The sequence below is a fragment of the Monodelphis domestica genome, chromosome 3 (assembly GCF_027887165.1).
Source record: "Monodelphis domestica isolate mMonDom1 chromosome 3, mMonDom1.pri, whole genome shotgun sequence".
Lineage (NCBI taxonomy): Eukaryota > Metazoa > Chordata > Mammalia > Didelphimorphia > Didelphidae > Monodelphis > Monodelphis domestica.
In genome coordinates, this window is record NC_077229.1 from 81,283,645 (window position 1) to 81,304,938 (window position 21,294).

At 43.0% G+C, this 21,294-nt stretch overlaps 1 protein-coding gene across 3 annotated transcripts in view; it reads left to right on the forward strand.

The window, feature by feature from the left end:
• Nucleotides 1–21,294, forward strand: part of CPAMD8 (C3 and PZP like alpha-2-macroglobulin domain containing 8) — a 181,068-nt gene that overhangs the window by 120,045 nt on the left and 39,729 nt on the right. For all 3 annotated transcript variants that reach the window (XM_056822282.1, XM_056822280.1, XM_056822283.1), the window contains exons 28-30: nucleotides 9,893–10,049; nucleotides 11,739–11,813; nucleotides 18,190–18,355. In XM_056822282.1, coding sequence (XP_056678260.1) covers nucleotides 9,893–10,049; nucleotides 11,739–11,813; nucleotides 18,190–18,355 — 398 coding nt within the window. The remainder of the gene's footprint in view (nucleotides 1–9,892; nucleotides 10,050–11,738; nucleotides 11,814–18,189; nucleotides 18,356–21,294) is intronic.

The following is a 21,294-nucleotide window of genomic DNA, read 5'->3' on the forward strand; positions in this document are numbered from 1 at the left end:
TCATTTCAAAGATGAGAAGACTGAGGCAAACAGGTAAAGTGACTTGTGTAGGGTCATATAGCCCATACGTGTCTGATGTCAAATTTGAACTCAGATCTTCCTGACTCCAGTGCTCTATCTACTGTGCCACCTAACTGCCATAGTCATTTTTAGAGCATTTACAAAGCACTTTTCTCACAGTAGCCCTCAAGGTGGATCATACAAGTATCAGTTCATTTTTCAGTGACAAAATCAAGGCTCCGAGAGATAAGATTGTCACACAGCTAAAATCTCACCTTCTACAGGAAACCTTCCTAGATCCCCCTTAATTCTAGTGCCTTCCTTCTTTTGATGATCTCCAGCTGATTGTATCTAGTTTGTTTACACGTAGTTGTTTGTATGTTTTCCCCCATTAGCCTATGAGCTCCTTTCTCTGCACAATGACTAACATGTAGTAGGCATTTAATAAATATTTATTGACTGAATGCTAGCAAATGTTTAATCTGAAACTTGAACCCAGTTTCAAAGCCAGACAGAATTTCACCTCCCCTTCCCACTATTTCTCAAGTTAAATTAAATACTACAAGGGTCAAGGAACTGTAGAGCAGATGCAGTAGACAGGGAGAGAGAGAGTCTAGCTCTCTGGCAGAGAGTCCAAGACCCTCTCAGGTCCGAAGAAACCAAAAATCTCTTTATAGATGTTGTCAGAGATATTAAAATGTAGAATCTGTAAACCTTAAAATTTCTCAGACTTATGAATGTTGGAAATTTCCCCCATTGGGGAATCTTCTACTTAAAAAAATTCCCTAGCAGATGGTGAGAACTCTACTTGAGTGTGGGGGCTCCTAGCTATGGGAGTGTCCCTGCTCCACCCTACTTAAGACTGCTTTAGGACAGAAAACTGTATGCTAAACAATGAAAGTACTTTGATCCATGCTTATGGGAGGGACAGGAAGTTCTTTGAGTCATGATTGTTTTAGAATTGATACAATGGGATACTAAGTACCTATAAAGGTGGGGCAACTTGTAAACTACTTAAACCTAAAAGGGTGATAACTTATTCAGAGGTTTTTTCTTAATGAAATTTGTCGACACAGCAGCATTTCTCCTGACTTACTAAAGAAATTAAAACTACTCAGCTGTGAATTCAAAATGGGCAGTCCTTTAGAAACATCTACAGTGATTGGTAGATGTAAGGACTTAGGGGAGGTGACAGAGGAAATTTTGCCCTTAAAAATAAGAGCTTGGATCTCATTCAGGCATCTCAATTTCTGATTCTCGTTCTGGAGGATCTCATTCTGAGAGACTCATTTCCTTGAGGACTGATGCTTGAGGGCTCTTTCCTTGGAGATAGATCTCTTTGAGGAGAAGTGCTCTTGGAGGAAATCTCATTCTGAAGGAGAGCTCCTTGAGGAGCTCCTCTGAGGGGCTCTGTCCCTCTGGGGTAGGAGCTCTAGAGGCTCTTGAGAGAGGCCCTTTGAAACAATCTCTGGCTGGAAGACTCTTTGAGGAAGGAAGCTGGCCTGGTGTCACTAGTATCCTTGTTTAGTCAGACCTTGTGGTGAGTGTTAAAAAAACTGACTGATTTCTCTTTTAAGACTCAGGTCTAGGCCATATTGGCTTGAGGTCCTTCATACTTATTCCTTTCTTACTCTCTCTCTCTCTTTCTTTGATTACTCATTTGTATTGTTAATTAAAATCTCTATAAAACCCAATTGACTTGGGTATTTGAATAATTGGGAATATTTCCCTGGCGACCACCTTATATTTGATTTTAAAACCCAAGACACTGTAGTGAAACATATTTCTGCGGTCAAATTAACTCACCCTCTCTTATATCTATCACAATTTATATCTTCCACCATTTTAATCACTACAGTTTAAGACCTCAACCATTTTAAATCTCACAAATCACTCTTCTGGAGAAGTCCCAGGGCTAGTCTCTTGAAAATCCTCCCTTGGCTCTTGACAAATCTTTAGCAAGGAAAAGTGCTTCCTGCCACCTTGAGACCCCCATTCAAAAGCCCAGAGTTCCTCTCTAAGCTCTTCCAGGTCCATTCTTCTCTCCCATGATCCTCTGCTACCAAAGGTCATTACCCATCAATCATCTCTTCTTTCATTGTTCCATCTTTTCCTTTGCATCCTGCTCTTATACTCTGAGCCCAATACTATGAGTAGGTATAAAAAAAACTACCTGGGGGCAGCTAGTAGGCTCAGTGGATTGAGAGCTAGACCTAGAGAAAAGAGGTCCTGAGTTCCTATCTGGTCTCAGATACTTCCTAGCTGTGTGACCCTGAACAAGTCACTTAACCCCCATTGCCTAACTCTTATCACTGGTCGGCCTTGGAACCAATGCACAAAATTGATTCTAAGATGGAAGGTAGGATTTTTTTTTTTAGTCCCTTCCTATTCAGGCATTATCAGACCTACCAACAGGCTCTGGCAATAGTCCAGGCAATCAGGTGATGAGGTTGCAGGCAATATCAGAGGACACAAAGGGGTGTGTTTGAGAGATGCTACAAAGATGGGATCAGCAGGTGTTGACCACAGCTTGGAAATGAGGGTGAGATATAATGAGGAGATGAGAATGACTCCTCAGAGAAAAGTCCAGGGAAGAGTTTCCCTTGACTGTGATAGGTCAGTTAAGAGAAAGGAAGTTTATTTAGAAAGAAAGATAATGAAGTCTATTTTAGGCATGTTGAATTTAAGAATCCATTAGCCATCCAGTTGGAGATATCTGAAAGGCAGCTGGAGAGGCAAGATTAGAGATCAGCCAAGGTCAGGGCAGGATAGAGAATGGGAGCTGATGAGATGACCTAGTGAGCTGAAGAGAGGGAGAAGAGGAGAGGGCCTGGGACTGAGCCCTGAGGGTCACTATGGAGAGAAGGCATGATCTGGAGGAGGATCCAGCAAAGAGGGAGGAGGAGAGGCAGGAGAAAGTGATGTCCCAAAAACCTAGAGAGAAGAGAGAATCAAGGAGAAGAGGGTAGTCAGTGTCAAAGGCTGTGGAGAGGACAAGGAGAATGAGGGCCAAGAAAAGACCATTGGATTTGGAAACTTGGAGAGCATTCACTTTGGTAGAATGATGAATTTGGGAGCTGGATTATAAGGGAAGAGAGAAAATGGAGGCACCTATTGTTGGTGACCTTTCCAAAGAGTGGCCACAAAGGGCAGAAGATGTAGGAGATGATGAGAGCCCGGATGGTAGGAGCAAATGAAAGTTTTTTGAGGATGGGACAGACATAGGCATGTTTGTAGAAAGTAGGGGAGGAACAAGTAGACAGGGAGAGACTGAAGATAAGTGAGAGAGTGGGAATGACAGGAAGCACAATAAAACCCCACATTTAATAGCTTAATTGCCAAAAAGGGCTCTTAACATAGCTTATTATTATTGTTGTTAGACTTCTTTATGATACTGGAATCTTTTCTTCTGGCCCAAATTCTGGCAAAGTAAGAGATCACTTGTACGTTGTGACTTGGGCCCCAGCTTCATGGCCTCCATTCCTTTGGGGTGGAAGAAACCCCAGAGATCACCCAATTCTGCTCTTATATCATAATAATGATAATTACCCATCTTATCACATTTATCCTTCCCCACAATCCTGTGAGGTTATCCCCATTTTACAGATGAGGCAACTGAGTCTTATAAACTTTGAGTTCCTCTAGGTATCATGACAGGGTTTGAAAGGGACAAGAGATGGGCATGACAGCATAAATCAATTACAGTCCTCCTTGCCACATCAGAGTGAGTAATCACTTGACCAACCAAAGCCAAATAAACATTTGGCTCCAGTCTGCACATTTCCTTAAGGCCAAATGCTCCATTAACAGGAGACCCATCTGTTCTGCTCAGGGTGGGATTTGACACTTCCTTGCTTGGTAGGGCCCCCTAACAGCTGAGCCCTTGGGCCATCTTCCCCCTTAACCCACCCACCCATCCCCCGCCTTGCTTGGTTCTAAATTGTGCTGTTTTCTCTGAGTCAGAATTTATTTTGGGGGGAATTTGCCTTTATGACATGGCTCCATCCCTTTTTTTTTTAGTCAAAATCACTCTTTAATCAAGGGCAAAAGGGGTTCAGTGCTAGTGAGCCAAGATTGAACTCTGGCCACTCTGGTCACTGACCCCTGGGAGTGCCAAACGTAGGAGAATGACAATTCCCTCCATCCCTTTTTGATATAATGAACTTTCCTTTCGATTGAAGATCTGGCTCCGCTCAATCCCTAGATATGAAATCTTGTGATATACAATTACTTAACACTTAAAAAATGTCTTGCCAGGCAGGGTGCCGCCCACCCTCCCCTCCTCAGGGGACGGATAAACCTGATAAGTCAATGGGTGGAAAAGAGGCCAGAGCTCTCCCTCATTGCAAAGACACTCCATTGCCTTGCTTTGGGACTTCAGTAGCCTGACACAGATAAGCTAAAGATCAGATTGAGAACATTTCTGTCTTTGGTCGAACGCATTCAATTCGTTTTGTGAGGTCTTTTTTATTTTTGAATTAGCTCCATCTTTTTTCTTCAGCTATAACACCTGGATTTCATTTTAAACAATTATTTCTGTATGTTTTGTTTTGATACATCCCAATAGCAACCCAGCAGATTCCCCTCCTATGAAGTACCTCTCCTGAAGACAGTTAGGGGAAATCACCTAACTACAAATACACATTTAAACAAGAAGCATTTATTCGATATTGACTATGTGCTGAGTCTGGGGCGCTGCCCCGGAAAAGATACCACGTTTAGATAAGACACAGTCCCTCTCCTCATTGGAAGTCCAGCTGGGGATAAGACACCCACACAGCTGGCTGGAATGCACAGTATTAGTCAAGAGCTATGGGACACCATGTGGGCTGGGAGAGGGAAGGTCACTTGAATTGGGAAGGGCTCGATTTTTGTTCCCCACATATGAAACTTGAACACACTAGTTCTCTGCCTTGTGTGGTCGAATGTGTACATACATGCCCACACACAGAAGCTGGCTGAGTGGTGGTGTGGGACTGAGAAGCCAAGAGTCCTGGGTTCAAAACCCAGCCAGCTTTTACAGGAACTAACTGAAGGAATATAAGCAAGTAACACAAAGTTTCTGGTTCAGGAAAATGGACATGATGATCCCTGTACTTCCTCTCTCTTAGGGTTGTGGTAAGAAGAATACTTTGTAAACTTCCTATTACTATAGAAATGGGAAGGTTATTATTATTAAAGTCAAAATTATAATCATCATCATCATCTTAGCAATAATAGCTAGCATTTATGTAGCACTTAAAGTTCTGTACAACACTTTACAACTTCATTTTATCCTTATGACAACCCGAGGAGGTAGGTGCTATTATTACCCTCATTTTATAGACGAGGAAACTGAGGCTGAGAGAGATTCAGTGACTTGTCCAGAGTCACACCACTAGGAAGAGTTTGAAGTGGGATTTCAATTCAGACTTCAGCTCCAGTATTCCACTCACTTCTCATTCTCATTGCCTCAGGGAAAGAAATGTAGCCCATGAAGGACATGGAAATACAGCAGTCTGCAGGCCTCCCCCCCATAAATTCTTTGTTTAATGATACCAAGAATTCCCAAGGGTGCCAGAGGGGAAGACTATAGTCCTGGAGAATGAGCCAAACTCTCCAGGACCCAACTGAGAAAGTTTGGGAACTATGAGGCCATATTATGATCGTCGAATGTACATACATTGTGAAATTCTCACATGAATGAACTCTAAAAAGTTCATTTTTTAAAGGTTGATAATATCTGTAAATGGAAGATTTCCCTTGTAAATTAAAAGAAAAAACTATCCCTTGAAAGGGATGGCAAGAGGGCTGAAAGAGAGGTTGGGGGATGGCTCCAGCAAGATTGATGGGTGACTGTGGCCAAGTCACTTTCCATTCTTGACCCTCTGTTTTCTTACCTGTAAAATGAAGAGGTTGAGTCTGTAAGGATCTTTTTGGCCCTGGCGCTCTGTGGTGTGTTTTCTATGATCCCTTTTGACTCAGATATTCTGTTTATGTTGTGAGATAACATCCTCTTCTAACATTCTATGATTCCGTGAGTTAGACAAGAGCTTGAGACATTATTTAGTTCAACCATCCCCACCTCTTCCATTTCAGAATTTCCTTCAACATTCCTGGCAGATCCATCCAGCCTTGTTGCCTTTTGGAAATTCATATTATAATGAGTGTTCTCTCTGCTAGTCCTCTTTTCTCTCTACCTTCTTTCTTTTGGTTATCTCATTAGTTCCCATGGGTTTAGTTATCTTCTCTATTGTAAGATTAAAAATTAATATTCAAAATGCTCCAAGTATTATATTTAATAAGATTTATTAATAATAACTTGAAGCAAAAAGGAAAATAAAAGGCTAGGGAAAAAGAGAGAGAGTTCACCCAGCCTCACTCTCAGAGTAAAAAGAGAGAGCGCTAGGACAGTTACAGAACTATATACCCATATAACAAATGCAAACATAAGGATGAGGGGAAAGGGATGCTGGGAGATGAAGTCCAAGGGTACAAAATTTTTTATTTATACTCTATGAAAATAATTCCTGGTCCTACAGACTGTAATAGATGATATTTTGAGGGTATATTTGATGGATACTAGATAACTAATGAATCAAATAGTTATGTTCTTTTTGCCTAAATTCCTCCCTTTTGTACCTCCCTCTTCAAAAGCCTTTCAGCCTCCCCTCTCCCCTTCTTCAGTCTTCCTCAAGTCACTCAGTGTGAGCTGTGAGGTTTCAATGAAATATTTCATAATCTTCTTTGTCAAACAGGGAGTTTATTTGGGGAAGACAGGACAAGGGTGGAGGATGGAGGTAAGAGGGGTGGGATATCCCTATTCTCTACAATGAGTGTTAGGTTGGAGGATATTGAGAGAAATGGCAATTCAATCACTACCATGAAACAGAGCAAGTCAGAGAGATATATGGACTATTGTTCTTCTTCTGCTGCCTTCAAATCAGCCAGGCTACCTCCAGCTTGATTATCCCAAGTCCCAGAGATAAAAACAGCTTCTTCCTTCAGATTAGCCAGAAAACCCAAAGTCTTCAAACCAGTCACCGTTGGCTTGGCTCTGAACTGCTTTTCCTGGTCACATTCCAAAAGCAATCTTCATTTGACTGACAGCTGACCCATCTCCAGCTTCTGTCCTTTGCATGCATTTTCTTGTAATTTCTCTCTTCTCCACAAGACCCGGCTCATGTCTCTCTCCTAGCTTCAGTCCTAGTATCAACAACTGCTTAGTGGATATTTCAAACTGGACATTTCATAGACATATCAAAATCAATCTATCCAAAATTCAACTTCCCTCCCAAATCCTGTTTCCTTGCAGTCTCCAAGGTTCACAGACTACCATTTAACTTGACTTTATCCCCTATTTCCATTTGGTTGCCAAATCTTGTTATTTCTATCTCCATGACCTCTCTTGCATCCATCCCTTCTCTATTCCTTTGGCCACCATTCTAACTCAGATCTTTATGGCTTCTGGCCTGGACTGTTATCAGTAACCTTCCCTGCAGTTCAGCCCAATTGGCCACTTTCTGTTTGTCGTCCACCATATTTCCTCTTTTGTCTTTGAGCCTTTGTCCTGACTGCCCCCTTCTCTGGAATCTTCTCTCAGAACCCCCATCTTCCATCAAGGCTAAGCTCAAGCATCACCTGAGTCCTTTTCAGATGCCCCCAGCCACTGCCACTAATGCCTTCCCCCAAAATCACTTTGTAACTCTTTTGGATGTGTGTGTGTGTGTGTGTGTGTGTGTGTGTGTGTGTGTGTTCTAAACCGGTGTTGGCAAAGCCCCCAACATGGGGGATCTGCTCTGTTCCCCCTCTTCCCAGCACCAGAGGACATTTTTTGCATGCCCCACCCCTCTGTCCAGCCGCCCAAAGCAAGCACTTCCTTCCTGGGCTTTCTCAGTTAATGGGGGAAGGGGGGAAGGGGCTCACAGACAGCTTGAATTTGCCCTTTGGACACTTGAACTCAAAAGCCCTGCCAACACTATTCTAGATTATAAACTCCTTGAGAAGAAAGACTATTTCAACTTTTGTTTCATATTCCTACTTACTGCCTGACATATTTTGCTGTTGAGTCATTTCTATTGTGTCCAACTCTTCATGGCCCCAGTTGGATTTTGGCAAAGATACTGTAGTGGTTTACCCTTTCCTTCTCCAGCTCATTTGACAGGTGAGTAAACTGAGGCAAACAGGGTTAAGTGACTTGCTCAGGGTCACACACACACTAGTGTCTAAGCCGGATTTGAACTCATGAAGTTGAGTCTTCCTGATTCCCAGCCCAATTTTCTATCCACTTCACAACTTAGCTGCCTGGCACATACTAAGTGCTAAATGCATATTTATTGATTGGTTATTTGAAATGTCTCCCACTTCTAGTCCATCCAATGCCAAGAGGGTTTTCTTAAAGTGGAAGCTGATCATTTCATACCCCTACACAATAAACTAATGGCTCCAGATAGCCTCCATTCTGTTTTAAAGCCCTTGGCAATCTGGCCTCAATCATCCTTTCTAAACTTATCCTTCATTCTTCCTCTACAGTCCAACTATTCCTTCTCCATGAAACTCCATATCCTATCTGTGTCTTTGCATTGACTCTCCCATGCCTGTAATGTATTCCCACCTCACTTCTACCTTTTAGAATCCTTTTCTTCCTTCCAAACCCTGTTCAAGTGACCCTTCCTACATAAATCCTTTCCTTATTCCTTCTAGAGGCTAGTCTTCCTCCCTGCCAAAAAAATTTTTGTTGTTGTTTATTCATTTTTCAATTATATGTGACTCTTTAGGACTTCAGTTGAGTTTTCTAGGCAGAGATACTAGAATGATCTGCCATTTCCTTCTCCAGCTCATTTTACAGTTGAGGAAACTGAGGCAAATAGCAAACAGAGTAGAGTGACTTGCCTAGAGTCACACAGCTAGTAAGTAAATGTCTAAGACCAGATTTGAACTCATGAAGATGAGTCTTCCTGACTCCAGGCGCAGAGCTCTATCCACAGTAGCATCTAGCTGCCTTACAATTTGACTGTGCCCCAAAATGTACCTGTGTGTGTGTGTGTAAGCAAAAACCCTTAAAAAGGGCACACTTGCTTCAAAAGGATAATCACAAATATGTAGACTTACTTCGCGCACCACATGGGTGGCATAATCCTCCTCCTCCCTTTACAGCCATCTCTGGGGAGGGGAAAGGAATTGGGGTCATAGTTTAGCTCAGTTGTTATTGTGATAGTTCCAGTTTCAAGTCTGTAGTCATTGGCTTGAGTCCCAGTTACCCTGGCTTCTGAGGACTTCCACAGCAGGATCATCCTACCTGCAATCCTGGCTCCAAAGTCTCCAGGACTTGTTCTACCAGGTCCTGTGGGGGGTTACTTCTGGCACTGAAAACTTCAAGAACATACAATGCAAAATGGAAACAGCCACCCCCAGGGCCATTTCTTGGAACTGGAGGAAAAGAGAGAGAGTGGGGGAAAATGTGCCTTCTCTTCCCATTGGTTCACTTCATGGTGTCCACACTGGGCACAGTAGATGGGAGATGCTGAAGAGAGTAAAGCTGAAAAGATGTTAGAAGAGAGAGCGAACAGCTTGGTTTCACCAGTTTTAAAAGTGCAGACAGCCAACCAAAGGTAGCTACCCCAACCCATATGGTAGAGGACACGGTGGGCGCCATGTTAGAATGAGGCATGCTCTCAAGGGCTTTCCAATACATCTCCATGTCTAGAGAAGCCCAGGCTATGTGTGCCTACATAGCTATGTGCACGTCTGTCAGAAGAATGAATTGGAAGCTCCTTAAGGCCAGGAATGATTTCATTTTTGTCTTTGTATCTCCAGAGCAAAGCCCAGTGTCTGGAATGTAGTGAGCACTTAATAAACACTTGCCAATTATTTGATTCTCTGTACTGAAACGTCTACGTTTGGTGTACTTTAGGCTAACGGCTTTTGTCCTGAAGTCCTTTGCCCAGTCACGGGGGTTTATTTTCATTGATCCTAAGGAGCTGGTGTCTGCCAAGAACTGGATCATTCAGCATCAGAAAGAAGATGGCTCCTTTCCTGCTATGGGAAGAATATTGAACAAAGACATCCAGGTAAGCACAACAATAATCTCAAGTCAACAAGTCAAATCCACAAGCATTTATTAAACTCCTCTGATCCCTGCGATGACCCTCCCGTGGTATTATCCTTCTCCTGTGATGACAACTGAAGGTCACAGTTGTTAGGTGACTTGCCCAAGGTCCTGAGGTCCCTTCCATCTCTGACAATTGGACTCTGTTCTTGGGAATCATTAAGGCAATCTAAGCCCTTCCTTAGCTGTCCCCAAAGTTTGTGGTGCTTTGAGGCTCAAATGAGATCCTGGATGTAAAGCCCTTTGAAAACCTTCAAGCACTGTTTTAAATCCAGGCAGCTGAGTGGCTCAGTGTATTTGAGAGCCGGGCCTAGAGACAGGAGGTTCTGGGTTCAAATCTTGTTACTTCCTGGCTGTGTGGCCCTGAGCAAGTCACTTAACCCCCATTGTCTAGCCCTTACCACTCTTCTGCCTTGGTGTCAATACACAGTATTGATTCCAAGACAAAAGGAAAGGGTCTAAAAAAAAACAAACAAACCTAGTTATCCAGGCAGCTGAGCAACTCAGTGGATTAAGAGCCAAGCCTGGAGATGGGAGGTCCTGGGTTCAAATCTGGCCTCTCAGACACTTCCCAGAAATATGACCCTAGAAAAGCCATTTAACCCCCATTGCCTAACCCTTGCACAGTAGTGTTTCTAAAATGAAAGGTAAAGGTTTAAAAAAAAAAACAAACTAGTTATCTTCTTCATCACCATCATCCTAGAGTCACTAATCCTGTCATCTGGAGGCAGCTTCATTTCTTAAGCCTTATACTATCCTCCTGCTAGGCTCAAAAAATGTTCCTAGAGGGGCATGCTAGTAAATATTTAACAATCAGGCTGGAGCAGCGGGGTGTGGGGAGGATAGGCAGGATGCTACATGCCTACATTCTTTTTATTTTCATCTGCATTAAGCTTTCTTAAGTCTAGACAGTCAGTAAAATAATACAGAAAAAAAAATACAGTGTGTAAAAATTGCCCATTTCTGAGGTCTAAATGCTGACACTGAACATCTAAGCATTAACGTGAGCCAGGGAATCTTCCTGCTGGTCAGGGGACAGCGGGGTGTTTGACCCGGGGCTAAGTCAAGTTTCAGAAAGGGATTGAGCCCCAGCCAGCCCCATCACAGCAGCAAAGGGCAAAGACACTCACGCGCATATACCTAAAGACAGACAAATACAAGCACACAAAGACCGCAATCATACAGCAACACAAAGACACAATCGGACACAGCCAGGCACAACCAGACTAATAGACACATTCGCTAGAGGGCAGGGGCTGGTCTAGCCTGAGCCTGGAACCTGAGCTCTGCTTAATACATTTTGAATCTTTTTATTGAAGCGTACAAAGGCAGCTCCCCTAGATGCAGAATGGATAGTGAACTAGCCCCAGGCCTTCCTCATCCACTTTTAGTTGTTGGACTCTAGGCAAGTCCCAATTGTTCTCTGCCTCAGTTTCTGCAATCTGTAAAATGGGGGTAAGAGCTCCTACCTCAGAGGGTTGATGTAAGGACCAAACGAGATGATATATCTAATTAGATGTCATCTAAAATGCATATCCTAAAGGACTACAGAAATGTCAGCTATTGCTTGCCACTAAATGCACTGCCTTAGGCACATACATGCACAGGGTAGGGTAACAGAGGGTTCATTTCTATTGTGTGTTGTTTCTAGGGTGGGATCCATGGGAAGATTTCTCTGACAGCGTATGTGGTGGCTGCTCTGCTGGAGACAGGCATAACTTCTGAGGTAAGAGACAAGAAGTGCTTGCCTCTTGGGGCCAGGGTCTGGGGGAGACAAGAGACAGAAGGGAAGAGGCAGAGAAAGAAAAGGACAGCAAGAGAGTCCTGGAGTCAGGAGGACCTGGATTCAAATCTGGCCTCAGACACTTCCAAGCTGTGTGACCCTGGGCAAGTCACTTAACTCCCATTGCCTAGTTCTTACTGCTTTTCTGCCTTAGAACTAATACACAGTATTCCTAGACTTCCCAGCTGTGTGACCCTGGACAAGTCACTTAACCCTCATTGCCTAGCCCTTATCACTTGTCTGCCTTGGAACCAATACATAGTATTAATTCTAAGACAGAAGGTGAGGGTTTAAAAAAAAAGATCAAATGAGATAAAAACACTTTGTAAATCTTGTGCTATATAAATGTTTGCTATTATTACAGATACTAGCGATTATTATCCTCTGTGTATTCTTAAATGGTTCCTTTTCTTCTTGGGGCTTCATCTATAAAATGAAGAGATTCAACTAGGAAATCTCTAGTCTCTGCTTCGGTTCAGGGGTCTCTGAGCCAGTCTCAGCCTCTCTTAAATTCTCTGGGATGTGGCTGAGAAGCAAGCAGCATTGTCAGTGAAAAAAGTCTGGAGGCTCCGATTCAAGACCCTGTTTCTGTCATAGCCTGTGAGACAATGAGCAAGTCACCTCTTCTCCTGGTGCCTTAACTTCCTCATCTGTAAAAGTAGGGGCTTAGATTGATCCTATAATCCTCAGTTTCTTGATCTCTGAAAGGAGGATAAATATGCAATAAAAATGCAATTTTATATATAAATATATAATATTATATATATTAAATACATAATATAATTTATATATAATATAAATTGAAATATGTATGTATAATTGTATTATTATCATTATTATTATTCAGAGTAAAGAAGGTAGAAGGATCCTATTTTTGGCAAGGGTTCTGACCAGAGGAGACACCAGAACAGGAAAGGGAGACAAAAGGATGTTTTTTACGAAGATCATTTGGAGGAACTAAGGCTACAACCCGGTAGAGACACGATGTGGTCTTCAAATATCTTTAGGGCTGCCATGGTTAAGTGGGATTAGATTCGTTCTGAGTGGGCCCAGAAGGCTTAAACTAAGAGCAGTGAGGGAAAATTATAAGGAGGTGAAGAAGAGGAAGAAGATGTGAACTAAAGATGTGTTCTTTTTGATATAGAAGTAAAACATCCAAATTGTGGTCAGGAGACAGAGGTTATGGATGGGAGCAGGTCAAGGCTGGGGCTGAAGTTTGGGGATCAGCTCATTATTTTCTGTGCATCCTGTCCAGAGCTTGCTTTGTATATATTTGTTTGTGGGGAAACCAGGTGGTTTAGTGGATAGAGAGGGAGGTCCTTGGTTCAAATCTGACCTCAAACTCTTCCTAACTGTGTGACCCTGGACAAGTCACCTCTTACCTCTCACCTGCCTTGGAACTGATACTTATATCAATTCTAAGATAGACAGTACAGTTTTTTAAATAATGTATATATTTGTTTGCTCCTTGTTTCCCCATTAGGTTGTAAGTTCCTTGAGAGCAGAGATTGTCTTTTACCTCTATTTATATCCCTGGGGCTTAGCACAATGCCTAGCACATAGTAGATGTGATTAATAAATACTGATTGATTGACAGAGGTAAGAGATGAAGTTGTGAGAGTGGTTAAGGTCATCTTGGGACCTGGGAGATGGGGAGGAGGGAAGAGAAGATTAAATAATCCCTACAAATAGAAGGGAAAGAAAAGGAGCTAGAGAAGGAGACAGGGATGGTAAGATGAGACATCAGTACTTTAGCGTCATGAAAATCAAAGAGAGAGTTTCAGGGAAAAAATAGCATTCAGTAGTATCATGTGCTACAAAGTCAGAATAAAGTCCTTGAAGGAATGGGTCAGAGTTCTGACCGGGTGGGTCAGTTTTTATGATCTTTGTCCTCTTAGAGTCTTAAGGGAAGCATGTCGATGAAGAGGTGTCACTGTTTTTCCATGTGTGAATGTCTGAAGTGGGAGCATGTTTGTATTCATTATTTTCCTCAACATGGATTCTCCAATGGACATATTGTGTTTGAAAGTTGTAATAATGGAAATAATCTTGTTCAACAACCCCCTATCCATAATATTAAGTAAGGCATTAAAACAGGGAGATGTGTGCTCTCCAGAGGCATTTGCTACTGTCATGGAGCCCATCCAATGTTTAGTCCAGATGGAAGAAGGATGCCCCACAGACGGTGAGGTCCTCCAGATGCTCCTGTGTGGAAATGACCTTGTGCTAATTTTATCAAGCCCCAGGATGTTGAAGAGCCTTGGATGTGTTATGAATAAGTGTATTGAAGACTCTCCTAAATGAGAGGGCAAGACTTGGAGCCAGGATTTTGGAGTCACTCAAAAGGGTTTGTGCTAAATAGTCACACAGGAAAAAATAAATGGAAGAAGACTGCCTGTTGTCCAGACTAATGTGCAGCCTGATGGATGACCCATAAGCTGTTCTATCCGTTATCTTAGACAGATGGCCCAGAAGTGAGGAGAAAGAGGAGGAGGAGAGATAGTGGGATTGCCTTGGGGAACCTTGTAGAGCTTCGAATGACCCCCAAATTATCCTGTAACAAAAACCCTTCTTTTGAACATCAGCGTTCTTCTGGGAATTCTGGTAATCTGGGATCCATAGAGCTCTCTCTAAAGTTACCCAGAGGGCAGCCTTTTTGCTACACAGGCATCCGTGCCATGTCAGGAGACCCAAAGAAAGTCTCCAGCACACTAGGTGGACCCCCAGGACAAGAGTGGATCAGACAGTGAATGGACTCACTACTGTCAGCACCACTGGAGAACGTATCCATGTCAAAGAAATCATTGCTCAGTGGAAGCATCCAAGTATTCAGTGCATCGTTTAAGTATCTGTGCATTGTTAGGATGGAGCATCTACCTAACCTTTCTATAGCACTCGAAGATCTACAAACCGCTTTACAGGTGGTATTTCATTTGATCCTTTTAACAACCCTGGGAGGGTCATTATACTCATTTTGCAGACGGGGGAGCTGAGGCAAAGAGAGATCAAGCCAACACTTGGGGTCACACGGATAATAAATATCTGAGGCAAGATTTGAATTCATCTTCTTTACTCCAAATCTAATGCTGCCTGACTATGTGGATAGGAATAATGAGTTTACATGAAAAGCTCAGGTTACATCATTTGTATCATTGAAGAGAGATGAGTTTGGAAAAGATGAGGTCCCTTCCAACTCAGAGATTCTATGATTCCAGACCCCCCAAGGAAATGAGGGAGTTTAACTGTCTCAAACTACAACATACATTCAGGAATGACCCCATGATCCATTGAACCCATTGTGTGGACTTTGAAAATAACAGCCCTCTGCAGCCCAAATGGAAATACCCAAGACTCGTTGCACTTTGGTTTCTAAAAATAAATGGTCTCCTGATGACTGCCTCCCTTCTTTGACCACTAGCTCATAAAACAGACTGTGTCAGAGATTCTAAAGATCCAAATGGACTAGGGCTGGCTAAAAAGATTGATTTATTGAACTTATATTGATAATCAATAAATCAAATTTATTTTTAAAAACAAAATAATTTTATAGTTTTTAAAAACTCTTCCCTTTTTTCTTAGAATCAGTACTGTATATTGGTTTCAAGGCAGAAGAGTGGCAATGGTTAAGTGACACACAGCTAGGAAGTATGTAAGAGCAGATTTGAACCCAGGACTTCTCCTGGTTCTCAGTCCACCGAGCTGCCCACTGTATGACTTCTGAAGAGAAGTGCCCAACCTCCTGAGACAATCACACTGAAGTATGTGCGCTAATAGCTTTGCTGTGCTTTCTGAGACCCCCAGACAGCAAGTGTGGAGGATAGCAAAACATCCACTCTTCGGTAACAACGGCTCCTGCCCAGCTCACCCTACCCTCCATTTATTGCATCTGGAGTTCAGGATTCAGTTTGGGTGTCATCTTTCAGGAAGGACATAGACAAGCCCGAGTGGGTCCAGAGGAGGCTGACCTGCCTCTGCGGGGTAAAAGACCTTGAGACTATGTAATACGAGCATCTCTGGAGGATGTTTGGCCCGGAGAAGACTTGGTGAGCTCATGATCACTTGTGTAAATATCTGAAGAGTTTTCATGTGGAGAAGGGATCTGACCTATCGCCTAGAGCTCCTGAGAGCACAATCAGGATTGCTGGGGGAAGGGAAGGGACGAGAGCAGATTTTTGACTTGGTTCAAGGAAGAGGAAGCTCCTTTAACTGAGCCATCCCAAGATGCCTCTGAAAGTGCTAAGCTCCCTGCGCTGGTGCCGGTGATGAAGGAAAGCCTTTGGATCAAGATTCTGGGCTGTGGGTTCAGAATCTTATGGGGTAGATTGAGGCATTGGCCAGAAGGGTGAGACTGAGGGTCTTCCAAGTTGCCACGCCTCTCTTGAGATCCTGGGATGCTGGGAGAAGAGGGCAGGCAGGGGGAGAGCGCTGGACTCTGCAGGGGCTGCCTGGCCTGGCCCTGTAGCCTCATTCAGAGCATCCGACGGGCTTGTCGGGCAGTGCCGGCTCTTTCTCAGCAGCCTAGCCTCTCCCATGCTGCGTATGAGCACATTTATGAGGCATCAAGCAACATTTCTTGTTTTATTGCATAGAACTCAGTGTGGTTTCCTTTCTTTCCAAGCCTCCAGGGCTAATTAGGCCCCTTGTCTTGTGCTGGGCTCATGATGATGCTGGGAGCACCTGGGTGCAAAGCGGGGCTCAGGTTCCAAAAGGGGAGAGCCTGCTCCGGAGGCCCCCCAATTCTGGAGCAGCACAGTTCCTACTGGCAAGCTTGATCTCTCTGCAAGCAAGCCAAGAGGGAAGAGCAAAGGTCATACCCCAGAGGAATGAAAAGAAACAAATTACATCAAGTAGAATTACATTGTTTCTATAAATGATCAGAACTGCGTTCCTGAGTGGCAAGGTCATCGGAGATCATTAAAACATGATTGCAGGACTGCAATCACCCCTTTCACACACACCCCCATCCCACCCAGTGACCTCCAGACCTTATTGTTCTCTGTCATCTGCTTTGCCCTCTTTCGTGTCAGAAACGGCACTGGAAACAATAACAGACAATAAGGCATTGAGAGTCCAACGAAGAAATTCTGACAGAGCGTGCTAACATAAGGCGGAAGAGATGGGAGGAAGCACGACAGCTAGAGATGTAAGAAATGTATCCGGAAACCCATCAAAGCTTGCTTGGGACTCAGAGCCAGAAGGCACCGAGATACCACTTCTTCTCCCTGGTGCTGTTTAGCCTGAAAAAGAGAAAACTGGGGGGGGGGGGGGGGGGCGGGCATGATTGTCTCCAAGTGTGCAAAGGGTGGGCACACTCAGGGGGCTAGTCTTTGCTTATCTCCAGAGGGCAGAACTAGGAGCAAACAGTCTGTCTCCCATTGGACGTGGCAAAAAGGCGAAAGGAGGTCTAATGGAAGGAGAAATGATCAGAACTGCCCAAAGGCAGGCTGAGCAGAGATGGTGGCTTGCCCTTTCCTTGGAGCTCTTCAAGCCAGAACTGGATGGCCATTTGGGGGGGGGGGTGTTGGAGAAGGGGTTCTTTTTGGGTTGGTCCAATGAGCTTTTGCAAGTCCCTTCTAATTTTAACTGAGTGTGAGGAAGAAAGAACTCCTTTAGCCAAGCAGTCCACAAACAGATTGAGCTACCTGCCTTTAAAGGTTAGTCCATGATTCTGCCATTCCTCCTAGGTAGTAGCTGCATGATCAAGTCTCTTCCCCTTGTTGAGACTGTTTCTTTATCCGTAAACTAGAGCTGAGGACCAACTTTGGAGTCAGAAAAATGAGTCCATGCCCTGCCTCTGACACAGAGTAGCTATTTGGCTATGGGATCTATTAAGGAGTTATTAATTACTAACTATTGTTAAGAAGTTACCCCTGATGCTCTGGTCAAATCTTTAAGACTTTAAGTAAAGGAAGTGGTGGGAGGTGAGGGAAAGAATGTAATTCTTGTAATCAAGGAATAATGTTCTAAATTGACTAATTAAATAAAATTTTCAACAACAACAAAAGACTTTTAAGTGAAACCCTTACCACTCTTCTGGCTTGGAACCAATACACAGTATTGATTCCAAGATGGAAGGTAAAGGTTTAAAAAAAAAAGACTTTAAGTGAAAGGAGCTGCTGTTCTGCATTGAAAGAATTCCCCACAGTGATATCACTAGTCTAGAACAACAATAAAGGAAAATAGACTTGATAATCTTGGCCCTCTCTACCTTTCAGAGTCTTAAAGAATTACTCAGGAGTACTAAGTACTCAGGAAGCCTTAAAGCCCTGTGTAGATGTGAGTTATTATTATGATTTTATCTCTCTCTCTCTTGATTTAGGAAGAAAAAGCAGCTATTACCAAAGCAAAACATTTTTTGGAGTCTAACCTGTACTCAGCAGAAGACCCTTATAGCAGCGCCCTCACCGCTTACTGCCTTACTCTCCTACATAGTCCAGTTGCCCCTGCTGTGCTTCGGAAGCTGAACAGCCTGGCCATCATGCAAGGTAATCTGGGCAGGTGACCTTAGTGGACCACAAGTAACCCCCCACCCCCACCCTGGCCTTAATAGATGTGTTGAACCTTCTAGTCTTATTAGAACTGAAGAGCCTTTGATCACAGTCTGTCCCTTGTCATGCAAATGAGAGTCCTTAAATCCCTGAGGAGGAAGGGACTAGACTAAATCCTGAAGGCACTGATATGGTCAGATGGTAGCACTTTCCAGAGGATAGCCAGCCCAGCATGGCGGAAGGATTCTGTCTGGAATCAAAGGACCTGAATTTTCGTTCTGGTTCTGCTACTTTCCTGGGCAAGTCACTTCCCCAATCTGAACCTTAGTTTCCTCATCTGTCAGATGGCTAGAATGAAGCTTCTGATAGGTACCTGACAGGGCTGTTGTGATCCATAAAAATAAAATAAACATGGGAAAAAGTACTTACTAAAACCCCAAGGCATTTTTTGGTCTAGACCTGTAATTTCATCACTTTGGGGAACTCCAGATATGCCAACTCCTTCCATTTATGTAGATAGCAACCTTTCTATAACTTATTATCTTAAATTGTTGCCTAGGACCTTAAGCGGCTAATTGGCTTGTCCACTCTCCCACAAACTAGAAACAAGAGTTGAATCCAGGTTTTCAAGACTCCAAGACTGTCCCTTACCCACTATGTCATGCCATTTCTCAAGCCCAACTTTAAAACCTAAAAATCTAGAGAAATACCAGTAGTTATTCATGGTGGAGTAATAAGCCTTAGAATTGTCTTCTTGTCTCCAAGTTATATTTTCCAAACAACTAGCTCTGAATTGAGAATAATGCATTTAAAAGCAAACTACTAAGAATAATGATTCCATGATGAACTGCTTGATTTCTCTATGAACTGGAAAGACCTCCATGAACTGATGCAGAGTGAAGAAGCAGAACCAGTAGAACATTATACACAGTAACTGAAACATTGTGGGACAATCAAATGTAATTGGCTTTGCTACTAAAAGCCATACAATGATCCAGGACAATTCTGAGAGATTTATGAGAAAGGAGGCTATCCACATCTAGAGAAAGAATTGTGGGAGTAGAAATCCAGAAGAAAACATATGATTTGTGACTTGTTTATATGGATATAGGATTTGGGGGTTTGGGTTTTAAAAGATTACTCTATTACAAAAATGAATAATATGGAAATAGGATTTGAGTGATAATATATGTATAACCCAGTGAAATTGCTTGTCAACTCTAGGAGGGAAAAGGGGAGGGAGTTAACATGAATCATGTAACCATGGAAAATTTTTTAAAAGAAAAAGAAAAAAGAGAAGGATTCCACAGGAACTTCATAGCTCTGCTCTATTTGGGGCTCACGCCAAGTTTTCCCCTTAATAGAAGGACCTAATAATGAGACCTTTTGGTTCAGTCACTAAGCCTTCTAGGACAAGAGCCAAAATATACCCAGTTTGTACCAAAATATAATCAAATCAACAAATCTGGATTGAGCGAAGGTCCCTTGCTGGGTACAGCATCGGAGACAAGGCCTGTTCCATGATGGTGACTCATATCACACTCTGAAGTGTGTGATGACCCAGGTCTTTTTTAATTCAGGCTGTACTAAAAGGATACAAATAGAAACAAACTTGGTTTAATGCTCAGCACTATAATAATATTTCAGTGAATTTTCAGTGAAGTTGCTCTGAAAAGGCTCAAGTGAAAACTCAGCCCAGTTTCAGTGTTAGCATCACAAAGAGGGCCCACCAGGGTGGGTGGGATGGACAGCATTTGTAGATCCAAGGAACCACCCAGCCTCGCTCCTTGGCTAGGACTGCTTGGAGCTCACCTCTGTCAATAGGAACAAGCACAGTTTCTCCACTGGCATTTGAGACAATTCCCTTGAGGCTGCTGGAGTCGAACCTTAAAGAGGGAAAGCTAGGTGGCTCAGCCAAGCCTAGAGATGGAAGGGCTTTGGTTCAAATGTGGCCTCAGACACTTCCTAGCTGTGTGACCCTGGGCAAGTCACTGAACCCCCATTGTCTAATTGTTCTTCTGCCTTGGAACTAATACACAGTATTGATTCTAAAACAGAAGATAAAGTTAAAAGGAAAAAATAGAAGAACCTTAAAGGAGGGAGAGAGAAGATAAAGCAGACTTGATTGCAATGGATCAGTACAACTGTGGAGTTGGGTTTTCCTCAGGGTCTGTGCTTATGGATCCACCATGTCTCTCGCGCCATATGCATTCCCAGGGGAATCTTGTGTTCCCAATAGTTCTGCCAAATTTCCCAAGGACTGGGACACAGAAAACAAGGGAATGTTACTGTGATAAATGTGTTTTATAAGGTCACTGAAGACATGTTAATTTTCTTCTGGCCAATCAATTCTTATTAAGCCTCTCCAAAACTATACTGCCTCCTAAAAGAGTGGAATAGATGGGAGTCAGATTATAGGAAACAAAAAAAATTGGGGGATGGTCATGAAGTGGTGTCCCCCAGTGTAGACTTGACAGGATGATTGATAATTGAAGTAAGAAAGAAAATGACTCTGAAGTTACAGACCTGGGTATCAATCAGGGAAGGTGGCAGTATTCTAAAGGGAATAGGGAAGTGGGGAGAGTGGGAAGGTTTGGGGTGTCAAGGATGAGTTCTACTTTAGATATGGAAGGTTAAAGATAACAATGGGCCATTCCGGTGGATGTTCTTGACAAGTACCTTCTGAGTCTTTCCTTCTTCCCTACGAGATATTTGTTAGTTTGTGGGAACATGAGAGGAGAATGTGAAACAATACCCCAAATGTGCTAAAATGACTTTGAATTGGGATGATTGTAAGGTCCTACATTTGACTGAAAAAAATAAACTGTGCAAGTATAGGATGAGGAAGGAGGACCTCCCTAGAACATTAGCCTCCTACTCTCCACTTGAAGAACTCAAAAAACCAAGCTATTCAGCTATTCATCTTGCCTGCTTTG